The sequence below is a fragment of the Periophthalmus magnuspinnatus genome, chromosome 7 (genome assembly GCF_009829125.3).
Source record: "Periophthalmus magnuspinnatus isolate fPerMag1 chromosome 7, fPerMag1.2.pri, whole genome shotgun sequence".
Taxonomy (NCBI): Eukaryota; Metazoa; Chordata; class Actinopteri; order Gobiiformes; family Gobiidae; genus Periophthalmus; species Periophthalmus magnuspinnatus.
The window spans coordinates 30,372,671-30,393,415 of record NC_047132.1 but is presented as its reverse complement, the minus strand read 5'-3'; the positions used below and the strand labels follow the sequence as shown (position 1 = coordinate 30,393,415).

The 20,745-nt window shown below is 41.3% G+C and overlaps 2 protein-coding genes across 6 annotated transcripts in view; one reads left to right on the top strand and one right to left on the bottom strand.

Moving 5' to 3' along the window:
* Nucleotides 1–16,013, top strand: part of arhgef16 (Rho guanine nucleotide exchange factor (GEF) 16) — a 41,064-nt gene extending 25,051 nt beyond the window's left edge. For both annotated transcript variants that reach the window (XM_033970066.2, XM_055223154.1), the window contains exons 7-15: nucleotides 154–306; nucleotides 390–519; nucleotides 2,011–2,085; nucleotides 2,163–2,255; nucleotides 6,790–6,941; nucleotides 10,733–10,918; nucleotides 14,965–15,035; nucleotides 15,661–15,762; nucleotides 15,828–16,013. In XM_033970066.2, coding sequence (XP_033825957.1) covers nucleotides 154–306; nucleotides 390–519; nucleotides 2,011–2,085; nucleotides 2,163–2,255; nucleotides 6,790–6,941; nucleotides 10,733–10,918; nucleotides 14,965–15,035; nucleotides 15,661–15,762; nucleotides 15,828–15,967 — 1,102 coding nt within the window. In that variant the 3' untranslated portion in view covers nucleotides 15,968–16,013. The remainder of the gene's footprint in view (nucleotides 1–153; nucleotides 307–389; nucleotides 520–2,010; nucleotides 2,086–2,162; nucleotides 2,256–6,789; nucleotides 6,942–10,732; nucleotides 10,919–14,964; nucleotides 15,036–15,660; nucleotides 15,763–15,827) is intronic.
* A 409-nt stretch (nucleotides 16,014–16,422) lies between these two features.
* On the bottom strand, nucleotides 16,423–20,411 carry ybx1 (Y box binding protein 1). Of its 4 annotated transcripts, none has more exons than XM_033970068.2 (8): nucleotides 20,136–20,411; nucleotides 18,445–18,508; nucleotides 18,226–18,259; nucleotides 18,065–18,154; nucleotides 17,646–17,984; nucleotides 17,358–17,455; nucleotides 16,835–17,111; nucleotides 16,423–16,766 (listed from the first exon to the last, which is right to left on the bottom strand). In XM_033970068.2, the coding sequence occupies exons 1-7, from the start codon at nucleotides 20,242–20,244 to the stop codon at nucleotides 16,880–16,882; spliced, it is 966 nt and encodes a 321-aa protein (XP_033825959.1). In that variant the 5' UTR covers nucleotides 20,245–20,411; the 3' UTR covers nucleotides 16,423–16,766; nucleotides 16,835–16,879. The 4 variants fall into 4 exon arrangements, with proteins under 4 accessions (XP_033825959.1, XP_033825960.1, XP_033825961.1 ...); XM_033970069.2 differs by having other exon boundaries at nucleotides 17,370–17,455; XM_033970070.2 differs by having other exon boundaries at nucleotides 17,709–17,984.
* Between the last annotated feature and the right edge of the window lie 334 nt (nucleotides 20,412–20,745).

Genomic DNA, 20,745 nt, shown 5'->3' with positions numbered 1-20,745 from the left:
ATTTGAATAGCTAATGTTTGAAATAATTAGCGAAAATAGGTCAATACAAAGGCTAAACGCTGAATCCACTCGGTTAACATACAAAACGCACTTATTCTACAGGCGTAAGTTCACTTTTCGCTCACTCTTCTTTGTCGTTTTGTCTCTCTGCAGTTTTTTCGAGGATTTAGAAAAGCGTCACTATGACAACCCAGTGATCCGGGACATCAGCGACATCGTGCAAAACCACGCCGCCCACCATTTTGAACCCTACATCGTGTACTGCTCCAACGAGACTTTCCAGCAGAGGACACTACAGAAACTACTGTGAGCCAACGCACGCACACAAGCTGCTTTTATATTTGACATGGTTTAAAGCGTGTATTTAAATGTTTATTTTTGTGTTTTAGGAGCAATAACACGGGGTTTAAAGACGCACTGAAGCAGATTGAGTCGAGCACTGAATGCGGAGGCCTTCCCATGATCTCCTTCCTCATTCTTCCCATGCAGCGGGTCACCAGACTGCCACTGCTGCTGGATGTGAGTAAACAAAAGGTTGCACAATGGGCATCTATGCAAAAAAAAGAGATACTGTTATGAAGCTGTAGTAGCAGATCAGCAATGTTTATTATTGGGCTGCACAATATATTGTAAAACTGACTTATGCAATACAGCGATTCCTCGTTTATCGTGGGGGTTACGTTCCAAAAATGACCCACAATAGGCAAAATCTGCTTTATTTTTTTGCAATTTGGCTGCGGGTTGAGGCCTGGTTTTGTGTTGTCCTTTGGTGTTTTACTCGTGTATTTTTACTGAAGAGAAAATAACTTTCACTGGACTCTGATGTAAAAAGAGAGTTACAAAATTTTAATTCACAGCTTTGCCAAATTCTTTTTTTACAGAAGTAAGCAAACCAAGTCATTCTCAAAAATAAACAATACTACGGTAAAAAAAACCCATTTGTCTCTGGCTTTATGCGCCGCCTCAGCTCAAGCGTGTGCTCTTTTCCTCGTGCGTGCTGTCGCTCTTAAAGTGACGGTAACATATTTACGTAAAACTTAAATAATAACAGTTCTAAGATATTTTAACATCAACATGGGTGTAATAAAATAAATGTAGCTTATGTATTTAAATCAAATATTAAATCTTATTATTCATGTAAACATAAAACAGCATTTATAACAAAACATCAACACTGTAAATTTGCAGCATTATTATATACGAATTAAACTTGGCTCTCACACATTTTGAGAACAGAGTAGATTATTATTATTTATTTGACGGTGGTTTGCAGTGCCTTGGCTGTAAAAAAGCGTGTAGAATTGCACTGGGAAAATCCGCGAAACAGCGAGACCACAAAGGGTGAACCGTGATATGACGAGGGACCACTGTAATCAAATCTACGGCGGAGTATAAGGATAATTTTTAAAAATACAGCGCTACGGAAATAAAGTTGTAACATTTCGATATTAAAGTTGTAATTTAATGAGAATAAAGTCACACTTTTACGAGAATAAAGTCAGAGCCAAAAAAATAACCAAAAATAAAGACGACATTTAATGATTTAGGGCTCCACGTCGAACAGCTAGCATGTTAGCTATGTCCATTTATATATCCAGTCTATGGTCCTCACCGTCTCATCTTTTTTCCAAGCTCGGGTCCTCTACCAAAGGCCTCGGAGTTTGACGTTTCTATGCTTTTTCCTGGGTTTTACTGTAGCCATTCTTCAGAAAAAAAATGTATATACAATTGAACGTGCGAATATAAAAGCTTTACCAATTGGTTAATTCTAAATGTGTTGCTATTACTGATCTGAATCCACAAACCACTCAACCAGGTGATCTCGTAGCGACCTGGCTTGTACAAGTATAGTAGAGTAAATAGTATATTCTCATCTATTTATTTAATTGATTAACTTCAAATCTTTCCAATATTTTGTGAGGAGAGCTTTGTTTGTACTGTGCTTGCTGTGACAAATCTCTAAACGGTGTATTATGTCTACACATCAAAAACACGTTTCTTTCTCCACAGACGATTTGCCAGAAAACTCCAGACAAAACAGCGGAATACTTTGCTGCACTCTGGGCTTTCCACGCCATGAGCAAAGTAAGAACGCACAAACCCATAACATATTACCTCAGAGTTTATGATCATGTAATAATTCTCAAATGTCACGCCGACAGTTGGTCACAAGCTGCAACGAGCGGGCGAGGCAGATGGAGCGCACAGAGCAGATGTACACAATACAGAAACAAATGGACTTTGGGAAGATTAAGGTAAAACTCATAGTTCTTTAGAAATATGTTTGAAAAAGTAAAATTATTCATAAAATGTGTAAACCTAAATCATGATTTATTGTGCTAAGGAATGGCAAAAATATGGTTGTTTTGGGAGTCTGGAATTGGGGTCTGGAGTCAGTGTTCTTATTATATTACTATTACTACTAAAACATCAACGTAAAAATCTGAAACTTACACCAAAAAATAGAACATGTCAGGAACCATATTGGATCAAACCTGAGTATGACAAAAGCGCACACCCTCGCACCCTTTTCACAGGTGATGTCACATTGAGTCAGAAACATTAGTGCACATTGACAACGTGAACACAACGATGTACAACATGTACAGCTATGATATAAAACTGCTCTACAGCGCCCCCTTGAAAATTTGAATGGGGCCACAAAATTTTGTTTGCCAAAGACCATTACATTTTGACATGGACATCCATCGTGCCATAATGAACAAAAAAGCCAAAGACTGTCTATTTTTAACTGTGTTGCCATGGCAACATCCAACATTTGTCATAGAAATACACGGGTTTTGGTCAACTGAGATGAAAAAAATGTGTTTGTCATAGACCATTGAAATTTGGTTCACATATTCCACATATACTGAACAAAAAAGCCAATGAGGACATCCCTCTATTTCCAACCGTGCAGGTGTGATAATACCAGAAATAGTCTCATTAGAATGAATGGAGTAGTAATATATATTGGCACTGATTTTGGGGGGCGTGGCTGGATCTACGCGGTGGCGTGTACCCCACGGTTGCAAGGTGTGGCGAGGACCTTTATTGCCGCATGCGGCTTTAATATAGAATATTATAATTCAAGAACATTAATTACAGTTGTTTAAAGCGACAGTGACCAGAGTTACAAAGTGTTCTACTCCAGATACAGTCAGTTTGCTTTTCTCTTGTTCATTCTTTTTCTGTGTAAAGAAAAAAAAAAAAATAATAATAATGTAACTCTTTTGAAAAAGTCAATTCATTTAAAGTAAACAAATAAACACAACAACAAGCAAAACATTGGTTATGCATTTTTTTATTTTTGGAGTAAATAAATGCATTTAACACATTTTAAAGGAAACGTTCTTTCAATCAAAATGGTTCTAAATGCACATTTTTATCAAATTACAGTGTTGTGTGTGTGTGTTTGTGTGTGTGTGTGTGTATGAGAGCCTTAGTCTCCTTAGTCTGGAGGATTGTGAGCGCAGACTTGAGGTGGTTGTGGACGGCTCTCAGCGTGTTATGTTGTGGACATTATGTAGACAAATATATGCATTTTAAAACATTTTAAAGGAAACGTTCTTTCCATCAAAATGGTTGTAAATGCACATAGCCGTCAAATTGGGCCTAATTAAAACTGAACGCCCTCCTCACTCTGGAGGAGAAGCGTGACAGGATGGACTTGGGGCGGTTGTGGAAGGCTGTCAGAGCGTTATTGAGATGGGTCACAGTGGCTGCTTCAAAAGCTGAGGTGTCTTGTGCTTGAGCAGCCCTCAGGAGGGAGCCAGCGGAGCCATACTCTGCTTTGAGATGTTTGGCTGCTTTTTTGCCAATTTTCTGCATTTCTTTGAAGCTGATATCTCCATCGACAATGAGACGCTCCTTGATCTTTATATGCAGGTCGACAGCCATTAGGTTGGGCTCATGCCGATTGGGGCATTTAGCCATTTTAAAGCTTTTTTTGACAAAAGCCCGTGTCAGGGTGAAGGACAATCCATTCCCACGGCGTGCCGGAGGTGCATTGTTGGTCTCTGTTATGGTTGTTAAAACAGTGGCCAGTTCAGGTTTTTCTTTATGCAGGGCATCTTCAACTGGATTCACTTCCCTGTTGTCCCCTGACTCATATGTAGTTACACATGGGGCTGGTATGGTGCTGGTCTGGGGTTCTATGGCCTGAGACTGATGAGGGCTGCAGACCTCAAGCTCTTCCTGGTGAGTGGTGGCTGGGTTTGGTTCACACCAGTCTATGATGCCATCTCTTTCTCTTATGACTCCAATGAAGGCCAACTGGGACAGGATTTCCACAGGCCGCACCTGTAGGTTCACCGATGCAGGCTGGACCTCCTCCTGGGGCTCAGCACTTGCACTGGTTTCTGATATTGGCTCCTGGGTAATCTCAAGTGACTGTTGTTTGATTCCTGCAGGTGTAACATCCGTGGACTGCAGCTGCAGATCCACTAATGTTGGCTGAATCGCCTCCTCTGTTTGGGACAGGTTACCTTCAGAGTCTGTTGTGTTGTCAATAGTCACATCCTCAGAAGTAATTGGAGTGGTTTCTGATGAGACTTCCTGCAGTTCATCAGGTGTGATTTCTTGGAGAGCATCAGGTGCCATGTCCTGGAGAGCATCAGGGGCCATGTCCTGGAGAGCATCAGGGGCCATGTCCTGGAGAGCGTCAGGGGCCATGTCCTGGAGAGCGTCAGGTGCCATGTCCTGGAGAGCGTCAGGGGTCATGTCCTGGAGAGCGTCAGGTGCCATGTCCTGGAGAGCGTCAGGGGTCATGTCCTGGAGAGCGTCAGGTGCCATGTCCTGGAGAGCGTCAGGGGTCATGTCCTGGAGAGCGTCAGGTGCCATGTCCTGGAGAGCGTCAGGTGCCATTTCTTGGGGCTCTGTTGTTGTTACATTTACCTGAGCCTCAGGTGTGGTGGTCTCACTAACCCCAGAGAAGTGGACTGGGACGTCTTCAGATGCCGTCTCTCCACTACCTGGAGCTGCTTGTGGTTCACTCCACTGGATTGTCCCATTGTTGATTTGAATCACACCCATTGTTATCAGCATTGGAAGGACATCTGGCTGTAGAAGCTGGAGCTTGTGATCTATGGGCTCCGTACATGTGTCCTCCTGCAGTGTTTCAGGTGGTTCTTCTTGTCCAACACCAGACGTGGCCTCTTCCATAACTGGTTCAGACTGTTGCAGGTCCACTGGTGATGACTGGATGTCCTCCTCAGATTGGTTCCCTTGAGGAACTGGACAAGCGTCTTCCAGATGGCCGTTACTCTCTGTAACCTCCTCACTAAACACATCTGGAGCGGTGTTTTCCTGGGCATTATCCAGCTGCACTTTCCGGGGAGGTGGTTGTGGCTCCTCATCAATGTAGTTATAACCAAAGTAGTTGAGCATTTTGACTGCAGCAGCTTTTTTGGCCTCTTTCCTTGACTCACCTCTTCCCACCACTGTTTGGTCTGCTACAGTCAGTTGGATGTGATAGATCCAAGGCTCAGTCTCCCTGTCTATTTCCACTACACTGTATTTTGGGGGCTTTCCACGCCACTTTGTTACCAGCTCATCCAGGCATTGTACTGGGTCTTCTTTGTGCTTAAACATGGGTAGTTCTTGCCAAAGAGTGTAATTCTTTTTTTTCCTGAATCTCGAATAACTTTCCTCCTCCTGGAGTAGAGGTAGGCGCAGCAGGTCCGGCAGAATCTGTTGTGCACAGAGCTTTTTGGCACCCATTTTGGTTGGTGCTTCCGCTTCAGCAGTGAATTCTCCAACCGTTAGACGAAAGGTGAAGATTGCATCGTGGAGAGGTCCTTCTTTTTTCACCTCTTTAAAATCTACTGGCAGGTAGTGCTTTTGTGCCAGTTCATAAACACGATTGACGTCGTGTTTGAAGTTGATGTCGATCTTTTTCTGTAAGGGCAGCGTGTATTCTCTGCGGCTGTCCATTTTGTGTCTTTTGTGTTTTGAGTCTCGGTTTGTAAACCTGTCTCTCTGCTTCAGAAATGTGTCTTTTCTCTTCAGAAGATGTGGATAAATGAACAGTCTGAACGTGCTCTCACTTACATAAAAGGGTCTGATGTCATCAAGATTTGAGGCGTGACATCATAAAGGAATGCCATTGTCATGGAGACGATCCATGGGTTTGAAAGACGCCAAATCTGGACCGTCGCCATAGCAATAAACACATTCAAACGTTGATGTTCAATTCTAAATTCCAAAATGGAGACAGCTGGAAGCAAAAGTGAAGTGGAGCGTAATTTAACTTCAGTGCACATTGACAACGTGAACACAACGATGTACAACATGTACAGCTATGATATAAAACTGCTCTACAGCGCCCCCTTGAAAATTTGAATGGGACCACAAAATTTTGTTTACTGAAGAACATTAATATTCTCATAGAAATACATGGGTTTTGCTTAACTGAGATGAAAAAAATTAAAGTTTGGTTCACATATTCCACATATACTGAACAAAAAAGCCAATGAGGACATCCCTCTATTTCCAACCGTGCAGGCGTGATAATACCAGAAATAGTCTCATTAGAATGAATGGAGTAGTAATATATATAGACACTGATTTATAGATAGATAGATAGATAGATAGATAGATAGATAGATAGATAGGAGGAGGAGGCTGGGCATTTTTTTCACGCACTTTGGTCAGCTGATGTCGTTCTAAATGTGCTATATGAATAAACTTTAACTGAAACCTGAAAATATCTTTTGAGATCTGTGTAAATGTGGATTTTTTTAAATTTATAAAATACTCAAACTCACTTTCATTGTCCTGCGTGTGCAGCCGTTCCCCCTCATCTCCTCCTCGCGTTGGCTCAGGAAGCGTGGAGAGCTCGCCATGTCCTCGGAGGAGCTGAGCATCTGGAGAGCCTTCAGCCAGAGGAGCTACTACCTGTTTCTGTTCAACGACGTCCTCATCGTCACCAAGAAAAAGAGGTGAGGGGGAGATCATCGGCACGTTTACATGTTTAGGCCGTTGACTGTATATATAAATGGACATAGCTAACGTGCTAGCTGGAGTGTTCCAAACAGGAAGTGAGCATGGACACGCTTCCAGCTCCATCGACTCTGGCTCCAGTTCACTTTCTATTGAAAAACTCATCCCTCTGCTGCTCTCAGACTCGTCATTTTGGTCTTAAAATGTTCATATTAACCTGCTCTACGTGATCCTGGTGTTTTTATTTCGCTTTTGTGTCCATAAATCAAGATATAAACATTAATAACAGACAAATCACGCACCAAAAGTATTCGTCCCATCACTGATTGTGTGTGTCTGAATTGTGAGAGACACTGTAATCCCCGGTCCTAATCTGGACTAAAAACTAAACTTTAAATACAGTTCAGTGTTAGGACTACTTCAAGAAGAGTGGGTTACTTTTCAAAAATACTAAAGTGAAATGTTCCCTGGACCTGTTTGATTTTCCCTGTGAGGTTTGGGTGGATGAGTGTTCTGTCCGTCACAGACTTTGATCCTGGTGTGGTTCAGATTAGTCACAGCGAAACGGTCACTTCACCCTCAAATCTAAAACACAGGCAGTACAAGTTTAACTGCACAGTACGAGTTTAACACGCTGACATGGGAGAGTACGGCTGCAGACAGGGCTTGTTTACTAAAGTGGCTCAAATTGGATGAGAAAGTCGACGAGGCACATGACATAAATGACCTGTTTGTTCATTGTTTCGCCACTTTTCAGCGCGATTTTACACATCTCACCATATAATAATAACAATAATGATGAGGAGGAGGAGAAGATATGATTAGATACCGACAGGGATGCACCAATCCAGCTTTTTCAGTTCCAATACCAATTTTAATACCATATCTTTAAGTATTTGCCTCTACCCAATATAAACTAATACCTCAATACCAGCGCAGAGACTGAAAACAGCATTTATTCCCTTTAGACGAGGTGTAGGCGAGGACTTTTTGACACACGGGCTACAATGGGCTCTAAAATTTGACAAAGGGGCCAGGCCAGGATATTTATATATATATATATGTAGATAATACAGTAGAGATTGGGCCTGTAACATGTCGCAAAGCAGGAATATTCAAGGCTCACTGCACAAATTGTTTTCCAAATGCATTAATTAAATCAATAATTAAGTAGCAGAAAAACTCTGAACAAGGTTTACCCTTACCGGGGCCGGATTAATAAGCGTAAAGGGCCGTGTGTGGCCCCTGAGCCATAGTTTGCCCATGTTTGCTTTAGACAAAAAAGAGACCAAACTGTTCCAAATGTGTAATATGGAACTACACATTAACTTTGTATAAATAAAAATTCAAACATTCTGAGGCTTTCCGGGCCAACTACAACCAGTTACACCTGTTTATACGTGCGGGACCTGAATATCGGCTCAATATCAGCGCTGATATCTGAAACTGATATTTGTGCGTCCCTATTTACATAATCAGCAACACAAATCCTTGGTATCTGAGGTTCTCGTCCCTCATCCTTCACACATATACGCTGTGAATCATATTTTTATGGACACCAAACTTTAGGTTAGGACATTTTGAGGCAGACGGAGAGGATGAGTCTTGTGCGCACATGCTTGAGATTCTTTTAAAATCTCCCATTCAGCATGTTGTCCACTCAGACGCCAGCTTTCTGTTTTGAGTTAAGGAGAATCTAAACAATGCGAGCTCACAGAGAGGAGACACAACACAACGCTGCACAACACCGGACCAGTCTGAGAGCGTTTAGTGAGGCTCTCGTCAGCTGCATTAGCCACGAAATGCGATTAAATGTCACATGTCAAACGTATAGTCATGATATTTAGAGATTTGAAGGTTATTATTGAAGTGATTACTGATTATTATTGAGCTGATGCAAACACGTTCATTCACAGTGTCGACTTTAACAGTGTCTACTTTAACAGTGTCTACTTTAACAGTGTCTACTTTAACAGGGTCTACTTTAACAGGGTCTACTTTAACAGGGTCTACTTTAACAGTGTCTACTTTAACAGTGTCTACTTTAACAGTGTCTACTTTAACAGTGTCTACTTTAACAGTGTCTACTTTAACAGTGTCTACTTTAACAGGGTCTACTTTAACAGGGTCTACTTTAACAGGGTCTACTTTAACAGTGCCTACTTTAACAGGGTCTACTTTAACAGTGTCTACTTTCACAGTGTCTACTTTAACAGGGTCTACTTTCACAGTGTCAACTTTACTCATAGTGGGACAGTTCTTAGCTTAATTAAACTTTCTTTTTATATCTTTATTTATACAGAGGAGAACCAATGAGAACGCTCAGACTGTCTTTTTCAGTTTAAAATACAATATAAGCAGAAAAACTAACAAAACAAAAGCATACAAGTCCATTTAAAACATGAAAAACAGGTGCAGGTGTGTGCAGAAAGGTTCGTTACCGGATTATTAAATTGCGATTGTGTCATCAACGTGTCCAGTTTTGCTTTTCCTTAGAGTGTTTTCCAGTTTTGTGAAGTGAAACAGTTAAAAGCCTCTTTCGTTTTCGGAATTATTTTCAGTTCTTCTTTGTTTTTTTATATAAATATACGTATACATTGTGCTCAGGTGACCACTATTTCAACCTGAATCTGCACTTTACACCTACATTTCATCAAAATCTCCATAAATTACAGGAAGTGATGGGAAATACTTTGCAAATATATTTAGTTACACAATACAGAATGCATGAGTTAAAATACATCCACACATTTTCTTCCGCTTTTCTGGGGCTGAATCGCGGGGGCATCAGTCTAAGCAGGGACCCCCAGACTTCCCTCACCCCAGACACGTCCTCCAGCTCCTCCAAGGCGTTCCCAGGTCGGCCGAGAGACGTCGCCCCTGGGTCTTCCACTGAATTAAAACGTGTTACTGTGTTCTGAATACTTTTATACCGAACTGCATTATATTAGCAAATACAAGTAAAGCAGTTTGGATTTGTCATGTTTTGTTCTCTATTTTAATTTGTCTAATTTAAGAAGGAGCCACTCCGCACACACCCACCAGAAGAGTGCACTTTGTTCTCACTAATACTGGGCTACAAAGCTAAAATTGCACGAGGAAGTACTTCATTTGGTAGTAATCAGAATATAGTAACTTTTCGAATAAAAAGAATACACTGAAAGAGTAACTGGTAACTGCACCTGAGTACTTTTATTCAAAATTAGCATTCAGAATTTGTATTTTTGTTGCATGTATTTCGTTGCTTCCACAAACTATATATATAAATAAATAGATTTTGGCTCCAATTCACTTTACATTGAAAAACTGTGTTCTCTCTCTGTACCTGCTGCTGTCAGACTCGTCATTTTCGTCTTAAAATGTTCGTATTAACCCGCTCTACATGATCCTGCTGTTTTTATTTCGCTATTGCGTCCGTAACTCAAGATATGAACATTAATAACAGACAAATCAAGCGGCGTTAGCAACAGGTTTGATTGACAGCGTTGCTAAGCGCCTGCTCCCGTCTAAACCAGCGGTGTGGGTGCGAAGGGACGTTAACTTCAACATCCTCGCTCCAGATTGGCTCTTTGGTTGCTATGATACTCACGGTTGGAATTCGAAATATGAAAATCGACTACAAATTCGCCGCTATATCTGCTAGCCTCCGTTAGCTTCATTTGACTGGAGCTGAACGCTGTGGTTGACGCCCGGTTTACGCGTTAGATTGAGTCTCCAGCTTATTCTTTTGAAAATATCACCACTTTTTGATCCGTCTTGATGTAATAAACTGATTTTGTTTCATTCGCAGCGAGGACAGTTTCGTGGTGATGGACTACGCCACGCTGGAGAACGTGGAGGTGGAGGTACCCGAGGAGACGGACGCGAGGACGGGGTCTCCTCCTGCAAAAAACAGCCACTTTCTCTCCTTCAAACTGCTCATGAGCAAGAACAGCGACGGGAAGGCTGAACAGATCCATCTAGTGGCCGACTCCAGGTACTGACACGCTAAATATTAATGTGAGGATCATTAGAAACAGAGAAGAAACAGTGTGATTTTACTAGAGGTGGAACGAGACGCAATTACAAGACACGAGATCCACGAGATAAGACGAGATTTTGAGGTCATTTATAATACTTAAATTGTGTTTTGGCCTCACTGTTTTCAATTTACTTTATTTAATATTTTTTACTGTCTTTGTAACACAACATTTTGGACTCACCAGCCAAATTTAGACGCACAGAGAACAAATTTTTGATATCGACAAATATTACTCAAAACTATTTAATACATATATACTAAAACCTACTCCATGGAAGATGTATTGTTTCATATTATTCCAGTGAAGTATCTGTCATTACTAATCTCTCAAACAGGGGCGGTGTGGAGGTGGAGGGGGCCCTAGTCTCCCCTAAAACGGCCAATTCACCCCAGAGCTCCCTCAAATATTTTCATAGCACATCTAATTTTGACTAAAAATGCTCAAATGGCAACCACCGAGTCTGCAAAATGATGCTAAAATTAAAAATATAAAAATAATAAAATAAACATATTAGGTGTTTTATATATATACATCAGTTTTATAAATTAAAAAAAATAATAATAATAGTAAAAAAAATAAAAATAGAAAATAATAATACATTTTATTTATAATGCACTCTTCATTAAACAAAATCCCAGAGTGCCACAATAAAAGAACATTAAAATGCTAATTGATAAAAACTAAACACATCAGCAGTAAGCTTTTCTAAATAAAAAGGTCTTTAAATTAGCTTTAAAAAAGTCCAGGCTATAAATAAGTAAATAAATAAATGAATGAATGAATGGGGGGGTACGCTCTATTGTTAAAAAACTCTAAATTAACTTTTTAAATGAGCCCCCACATTGAAGACCTTAGCCCTTAGCATGTCTGGCACCGCCCCTGCTTCGTAAATAATGAACATTTAAGAGTGTATTCTACATTTATTTTAGATTTAGTGACTTCTAAAATACATCTTCATCTCAAAAATAAAGTAATAAATAAATAGAAGTAAAATGATACACCATAAATCCCACTGTTCACTGATCAGACACAGATTTATCCTCATGTTTTTGTTACTTTCACAGCGTGTATCGACCGAGCGATACCCACAAAAGAACATAAATAACACGTTTGAGCAGAAACTGTGATGTTGTTGTGATGTTGAAGTTGCTGTTTGCCCATGAGACTTGAAAGTGACCAGTGTTCCAAGACCTGGCTGTACATAAGCGCTAATAATCCTTCAAAAACGATCATTTCTTTTAATAAAACCATTACAGAGCGTATGTGCAGTGATGGGAGGAACACTTTGAAAATGTATTGAGAGAGATTTGAATCGCTCTATTACTGTGTTTTCTGAATACGCGCAATACTTTTACACCGAGTTGCATTATATTATAGTGAAAAAACATGAGATATAAGCACAAACGGCTTTATTTTTGTTGCACTGTTTCACTTATATCCAATTAGAGATGGCGAAACTGCACGTACGCACATTATAAGAGCTGTGTTTTTCATTTTCGCATTAATCCCTTGCAGTTCGCAGCCAAATTGCATGAAGTATCGCCAAGTATCCCTTTGATTTTAACCCTCAAATTAAAGAATAACTGTACTGCACACATATTTTCATGTATTTAGTTACTTCCCAACATGCGTACCAGTATGTGCATTGTCGTCTTCTCCGCCCAGGTCAAGAGTGTCAAACTCATTTTCACCGAGGGCCACATCAACAAAATGGTCGCTCTCAAAGGGCCAGATGTAACTGTACGATAAATGTCACTACGTTTCTATATTTATTAGTTATTCAACTTACAAATATTGCACGTGGATTTGCATAGACGTGAAAAAATGGCTGTTTAACTGTGTATATCCTGATAAAATGATATTTTAAGACGGTCATACCTTTTAATTTACTTTGTCGCGGGCCACATAAGATGACGTGGCGGGCCGAATTTAGCCCACGGGCCTTGAGTTTGACACATGTAGGTCCTTTTACGTTCATAGTGGACTCACAAATCCCTTTTACTTCAACCTTAGAGCTCACTGCAATCAATTCGCTCTATGAAATACACAATTGAACATATATTTGACTGACTGTCCCATTTTGTCCCGGAGTCATTCTGGCCTCTGTCCCTTTGTCCCACTTGTTCAGACAATGCCCCACTTTTCAGGGATATACAGGACGTCGGCACCTATTGCTCTTCCAATGTCTGTTATGATTCATGAAAAACTAAAAACAAACATTACTGAATTGATATTTTATTCGGTCATTACTGATATAAAGTCGTACGTAACATTTCCATCATGACCGAAAGGGTTTAGGCTGAAGGAAAATCGACTTATATGATGCATAAACCTATTTAATACAAAAATACGTACAAGAATTCCAAGAAAAGCAGCATCAGTTCTACAAAATATGACTCTATATGAATCATTCTTGAGTGTTATTGTTATTTTCAAAAAGTAACGTTTTATACTGTACCTCTTTTTAAATGCTTCTTTTGTGTAGGAGCTTTTTGTTCCACACACTAACTCTTCCAACGCAAACGCAGTACAATGATGTTTTTTACTGGTTCTAGTCTTACTTTTTTTAAATATTCCTGTTTGTCTAAGATAATATTGACTCTCTCTGTTTGAATAACATTTGTAAACAAGGAGGAGTTTAGGATTACAGTGTGTGTCTTATACAGCTGTGCTCAAATCAACAAGATCACACAATTTTCCTAGTTTTAACTTAACAAAAATAGGATTTGTTGGTGCGAGATCGTCTGCTTGGTTAACTATTCTAACGACGTTCTTTTGGAGTTGAAAAATAGACATTATGTTAGATTTATGAGTATCAGAATGAACTTAGAAACCATAGAAGATGTTATTTATTCTACCTTCTGCAGCTCGAGTCCGACCTCTTCCCACTTTTAGATTGAGCCGCGAAATATATTGTTCCATCTTACAAATACTGAACGATAAGTCGATGTAGTTATTATCGTGACACTAGTTCAACTTCAGGAAATGTAAATAAAGCCCAAAAGTCACTGACACTTTTAAATCTTCGGTCGCTCCTATAATTCTTAAGTTAAACTCACCAAATTTTAGCAGTGGGTAAAACTGAATCTTCCGAGATTTTTGGAAATATATACGGTTATAATTGTTCACTTACACTTGAACTTATCACTACTTAATTTAGAGGAAGTAAAAATAATGTTTTTTCAACATTTCGGTTTCACAGTGAACGGCCCGATCCAACACACTTTGCGTCACATTTGAAGCATTTCCGGGCTTTTTGCTCTTATTTGATCCTCGATATTTCGTTTTAAGTCGTTTATTAAGTCGTCTGAGGTTTATTCACAAACACCTTTTCTTTAAGATCACCGCACAGGAAGAAATCGGGACTAGTCAGGTCTGTGGAGATCACACACTGCCCCCTGTCTTTGAAAAAACACTTATTATTCCTTTAATGGCATTTACGCTCTTGTTTAAACACTCTGGTATTAAAATGTCGACGGTAAAACTCGCCGGGTTTCTGAATTTGACCCATGTGACTCAAAGTTCCACTGTACAATGAGGGTTCGTTCCTCGGTGCTGTATTTGCTCAGATTAATGTCGGAAAGTTTGTTCTAAATGCTCTGGAAACATAAAAGAAAAATATTTAGAAACAAGAGTTGATTGATGATTTTTTTTCCAACTGTCAGTGACTTTTTGGGCTGTATTACCCCATATTCCTACACAATACGGCAGGAATATGGTCTAAACTTAAAGGTTCTGACCCTCTACGTCCCAAAACGTTCAAAGCATCCCTCTTTTTCCTACAATTCCAGGTGATAAACTCAAAAATTGTTCCTATTTGCTGCTCAAATCGTGCAGGGAGAAGTGTGTTCTATCCTCACACAACCCCTCTCTTCTGTCCCTTTAAAATCTGTTGGTGTCAAGTAAGGCCACCTCAGGTCTGACTGTGTCTCCCTCTACTGGCAGACATGTTGATTGCACATAAATTAATGGACTTTTGTTTGTCTCCATGTCTCTCCAGGGCGGATCGGGCTCGTTGGATTGTTGCTTTAATGGAGCATAAACAGGCAGGGGTCTTCACTTGTAAAGATGGTAAATATGGATTTTACTCAATGCAGCTTAAGCCTCCCCCCTGATGATTTTTTTTTTTTGCAGCTAAAGTGGTTTATCATTGTACCAGGGACTGACTGCAGAACACAATGTACCGCACTGAAAACAGATGGTCATCTTTTCCAATTCAAATTAGTCTGACTGATTAAGATGCAAACTTAGAAATCCACGGGGCTCCCTCCCGTTTCACAAATTCCTCGTTAATTCTATGGTTAATCATAATAATTTGGTATGAACGCATTTTCTATACACACAGTGGTGGGGAAAAATACTTTGAAAATGGAAATATATTGATTATTATGTCCAGTTTCACGTCTAAATTGCGAGATCAAACACCACAATGTACTAACTGTGTCCTGAATACCACCAAATGAAAAAGTAGCTGTACTTCAATACTGTATTTACACTATTTGTCATTGAAACGGGGTCAACTGAATTCAAAAGAGACGCAAAAGGAACTAGAAATGATTTTTGCAATTGTGTGGTTGTGACACTGGTTCAAACATCACCAAAGGATACTGCGTTTAACTAGAAATATTTACCACGACCACAGACGCGCTCCCTCACATCAACATAATCACCAATTCACGTTTTAATGTATTTTCAGGGCTTCCTCAGTATGAAGCTACTAAAGCCTATATGCCCAAGCAACCCGACGAACTGGGATTGCAGCAAGCGGAACTCGTTATTCTTCTACAAAACGAAGACGGTAAAGATTCTCGTAAATAACCATCTTAAGATTTTGAATTAAATTGACGGAAATGTTTGCTTTAGGTTGGTGTTTTGGAGAGAGGATGCGAGATGGAGACAGAGGGTGGTTTCCTGCCAGTTGTGTGACTGAAATCACCGATCCCACTGCCATAGAGAACAACGTGCAGCGTATGAAGAGGCTGCGAAAGGAAACCAATGTTTAATATGAACTGTTAAATTAGATGTTGCCAATTATAAACTGAACTTTTTTTTTTTAATTTGCTCCCATCTGAAGGGGAGGATTTATAATGTGATGTTATGCGTGTGTGTCGATGGCCATTTTAAGCTGAAAAGCCAAGTTTTATTGCTTTTGTAAAATATTATTTGGCTATATCGTTGTACTCTACAGAACACAGTGTCCTCGTTGCACAGTTGCTTTTGTTTAGAACAGACCTCACTGAACACCTGCTGTGTGTGAATACTAATTTCTACTGAATTGGGTAGAGGCAATATTAATCATAATCAAGTGGATATCGACAAAGGATTCAAAGTGTCTAGTTCCTACATTTGGTCACTGTGTTTGAAAGAGTCATTGCCTCTTGGGATTGTGAACTGTACATTTGTATTGTGCAACACCATATGAATAACTGTTTCTTCCAAGAATAAAAACGCAAAAGAGTTTTCTGGTTTCTGGACTTTTATTTGAGCTTGCATTTTGTTAAAATGTTTGAATACATAAAAAGTTATTTAAAAATGTCAAACTGACCAGATATCAAATCCCATTTTTTCTTTAAAAACCATTTGGTGTAAAAACTTAGGACAGATTTAGAAAAACATCAGCGGTTTCCCCAAAACATTTTGTAACTGCCACATAAAAATAATGGAGAAAAAAAGCAGGTCTGCATAGATTCTGCAGGCAATCAGTGTAATCTGGTCGAATGCATGGTGCAAGCTTGTGACGTTGTCAAGTCAAATCTTTTATTGCTCAGATCTTGTTTGATGTTTCTTCTTGTTGACAAAAAACTGTAAGAGAGGAACAGGTCACGGACAGTTCCTCTAAATGTACTCAGACGTGTGGCGGCACGACTTACCCGGACGATGGTAAAAGATGGTAGGTGCCGGTGGGCAGGATGTTCCTACTCAGCCCCACCCTGGGCCTCGGGAGCGGACGTCTTCTCTGCCGATGGGTCACCTCCTGTCTTGGCCTCTTTGTTTTCCTGGCCGGGTTTGCCTCCAGTCTGTGGGCGCCTGCGGCGATAGTTGACGTTGCGGCGGTAGCGCCTTTGGCGTTGCTGGTTGTCACCACCTTCACCCTGGTTCTCCTTGTCCTCCTCACCGTCCCGCACCGGTCTGGGACGGGGTGGACCCCTGGGCAGAAGAGCAGAGGACTATGAAGGACTTAAACAAGGAGCTACGCAGAGCAAACACCAGAAACCATGCACATGCACAAATCAAGTCTGATGAGCGGGGAGAATGCAGCTCAAACAAGGCAATTTGGGTGCAAGATTAACAGCCCGTCACAAGCTCAAAAATGTGATATTTTCTGAATTTATTTTTGCAGCTTGAGACTGGCTTTTTGTTTAGCTCTTGCGTCATTGAAGCAAACATGCAAACCTTGGTCTGAACCTTGGTCGGAAGCCTCTGTAGTAGTTGTTCCTCACTGGTTTGTTGCCCTGGTCTGCACCTCCCTGGTTCTCGTCGCCTTCACCTCCCTGAAACCAAATACACCACACTCATCTCACTGGGCTCTCCAGAGCTCAACAGGAAAGTGCATAAGATTGGGAGTCTTATTTGGAAAAGTGGCTAGACCCCCGATACACCAAGATCGACTTGTGAACCACGGTAAGACTCGAGTGGAGAGGAAAGACAGAGTGTCCAGGAGAGCAGCCTCTGGTGGCGTACCTCAGACATCTCTCCGCGTGGCGGGTTGGTGTATGGGGGCCGACGGCCGTATCGTCTACGTACAAAGTATGGCGGGTAGCGCCGTCTGCCGGGGTATGCAGGCCTTCGCTGCTGTGGCTGTCCGTCTCCGTCTTGGGCATCTCCAGCTTCTCTGTTTTTGTCACGGCCTCCGCTGCCAGGCTCGCCCTCCCCGTCGCTCTGGTAGTTCTCGGGGTAATCCCCGCCGCGTGGTGGGCCCCTCCTCCTGGGGTAGCGCCTGTAGCGGTTCCTGTCAGCAGCATACTTGCTTCCCTGGACTGCAACACCTCCAGGGCCAGTGACATTTGCTGCCTCAGCTCCCTGTGATGATGAAAATGATTGTTATTAAATTGCCATTTAAATGTCTTCAACATTAAAAATATGGTATTTTCAAGGCTTACCTTCTCCCCCTCGACAACGTCAAATTCCACAGTCTCTCCATCTCCTACACTGCGGAGGTATTTCCTTGGGTTGTTCTTTTTAATGGCGGTCTGAAATGGATAGTGCATGTGAGAATATGCCTTCTAAATAGACTGACGTGGCCATCGTGTAGAATACTTACTTGGTGTACAAATACGTCCTCTTTTGTGTCATTCCTGTTAAAAAACAAAACAAACATTTGTTAGGTTTTGTTTGATGGATTCATTAATAAATAAAGAACAGCAGCATGGGCAAGGCATATAACCCTCGGTAAGCAAATCAGAGGCATAATAGGATTGCAATTTTCTTTGAACAGTCATCAGGTCTTCAGTAATCTCTGGTTTGCTACAGATCCACTCACCTATTGATGAAACCATAGCCATTCCGGACGTTGAACCATTTGACTGTACCCAAGACTTTTGTTGCTGTGAAAACAAAGAGTTAACAGTCAATTAGTATCATGGTGAAAATATGTTCTGAGAAAAGTAATGCAATCTAAGGGCAACAGATGCTGAAAATGTAGCCATGCCACGGTTTAAGCTCGAGATAAATTTAACTTCCAACTGTTGCTCTTTTTATAGACTGATGCTTGTTGGGCAAGAGGCAGCTGCACTCGAGGGGCTTGAATGCGCATTTCAGGAGTCACCTAATAATACTGCAAGCATCGTGTCATTGTCTTTATTGTAGTCACCCATCATTACATCTACATACACTCACGTTGTGATATATATTGCAACAAACAACCAACATGGTGTGACCGGTGTAAACACGGGGGTTTACTACAGACCCACTGCCCCACTTCAGCAGCTCTGTTAACCACACGTGGTCGAGTCTTCCCGGATGCGCTAAAGCTGTAAAGCCAGCTGGAGGTAGCATGGCTAGGCTTTTAGCTTTGAGGGCCATGTGGTTGGAATTACGCCAGGAGTTCACATTCACAGGGTTTGGTTTCGTCCTCATGGGTTATATTCACACGGGACTGGGGTAACAAAAGAATACATCCAAGTAGATTAAACAAAACGCGATATAAAGTGATGTGGAAAGCACCCGGCAGACATTTTGGTTGGCCTTCCCTGCCTCACAGCCATGTAAATAGCCCCCACATTAGCCGGCTAGGCTAACGTAGCTTAGTTAGGCAACAACCTGGCATGGTTTCCAGACATCTAGGCCATCGCGACAAGCTAGATCTTGATTTCTGTCCAAATATATCAGTTGTGGACCGGCCTCTTTTAGTAAACACACTACATTATTTTCGCAGTAGTTAGACGTTAAATGTGCCAACGGTGCGAACAAAAAAAAGCCCAAATAATGAGTCAGACTCGGTTATGAACAAAGACGCTCCGCCGCTGAAGCTAACATGCTAAAGCTAACGCGCTGAAGCTAACATGCTAAAGCTAACACGCAGCACGGGTCGAGGAGCTGAGCCGGCGGGTTGACTAATACTGTGGAAAGTCCTCATAAACCGGGCTGGAGGGTAAATAAGAGTTAGTCACCCAACTGTGAGAATAATTCTGACTCCAGGCATAATCGCCTTTTAGTTCAGAGTGTGTGAAAGCATCATCCTCTGACAGGCCGACACACACCTGTAAATGACTGTACTGCTTTTTATCAGGAATATCACTTCAACACGGAGATTATCACTTCTGATTTATTTGAGTGAAAGTAATTAGAGTAGCAAACGTTATGTCATGTCATTTTACAAGAGCAGACGTGATTTTTTTTTTTTTATAAGATTTTTAAATTTGTCAGTATATTTTATTTGGTTACAGTACTGACCATAACCACCACAATCTCCATGTTTCTATAAAAATTGATTAAAAAAAAAAAAGCAAAAAAAACCGTGTGATTAGAACGAAAAGCGGTTGGAAGTTGTTTCTGGATCAACGGTTAATCTTAAATAAAACCCAGTGTAAAACCGTTGGGAATTTTTTAACGGTTTTTAGACGTTGATTTTGGTGTTTTTTCTTTCTGATCGCGCGTTGCCTACACCGTCCCATGCCCACACTGCGTTAGCGTTAGCTCAGATGCTAACTAGCCCGTGTTCAGCAGCCTTACCGATGACCTTCTTATCCCCCGCGGAAGCTGCGGCTGCCGGGCTGGATGGGCTGTCCGCATCGGCAGCAGGCGGCGGTGGTGCCTGCTGTGTCTCGGCCTCACTGCTCATTGTTACTACTTGGTTGGAAATGGCTTCTCTGCCGGCGGCGGCGGCTCTCTGCTGTGTTTCCCGGTGCTAGATGGTAACCTGGGCCGGCGGTGGTGGGGGCTACTGCCTTCGGGCTCTCTGCTTTCCTCTTTCCGCTCCCGTTGCCGATCGAACTGGGCAGAATACAAAACTGTGCCGGGGAATGTTCCCGGCCAAGGTCCCGCCTCTGCCGGTCTGTGATTGGTGTGATGCTGTAACGGAAACAAAGACGTGTTCTGATTGGTTTTCACAGCTGTCACTCAATCCCAGTGTACAGCGCGTTGACGCTGATTGGCTGATATTAACTGTACCTGCTCTTTGGATCCGCCCACTGATGATGTCAAAGCCAGACAGGCCAGACCGATAACTAGGTCTGTTTTAAAGCAGTTTGCTTGTTTCTAGTTCTCTTTTGACCCCTTTTTTCACATTGTCGTGGCAGAATTAAGAACTTATTACTTATCACTAGTTAGACCATCATATTAT

Coding starts and splice junctions, on each gene's coding strand:
- ybx1 (XM_033970068.2), bottom strand. CDS start 20,244: ATGAGCAGTGAGGCCGAGACACAGCAGGCACCACCGCCGCCTGCTGCC. Junction 18,509..20,135: donor GGGGGATAAGAAGGTCATCG/GTAAGGCTGCTG, acceptor TTGTTTTCACAG/CAACAAAAGTCTTGGGTACA. Junction 17,985..18,064: donor ACGTTGTCGAGGGGGAGAAG/GTAAGCCTTGAA, acceptor TCATCATCACAG/GGAGCTGAGGCAGCAAATGT.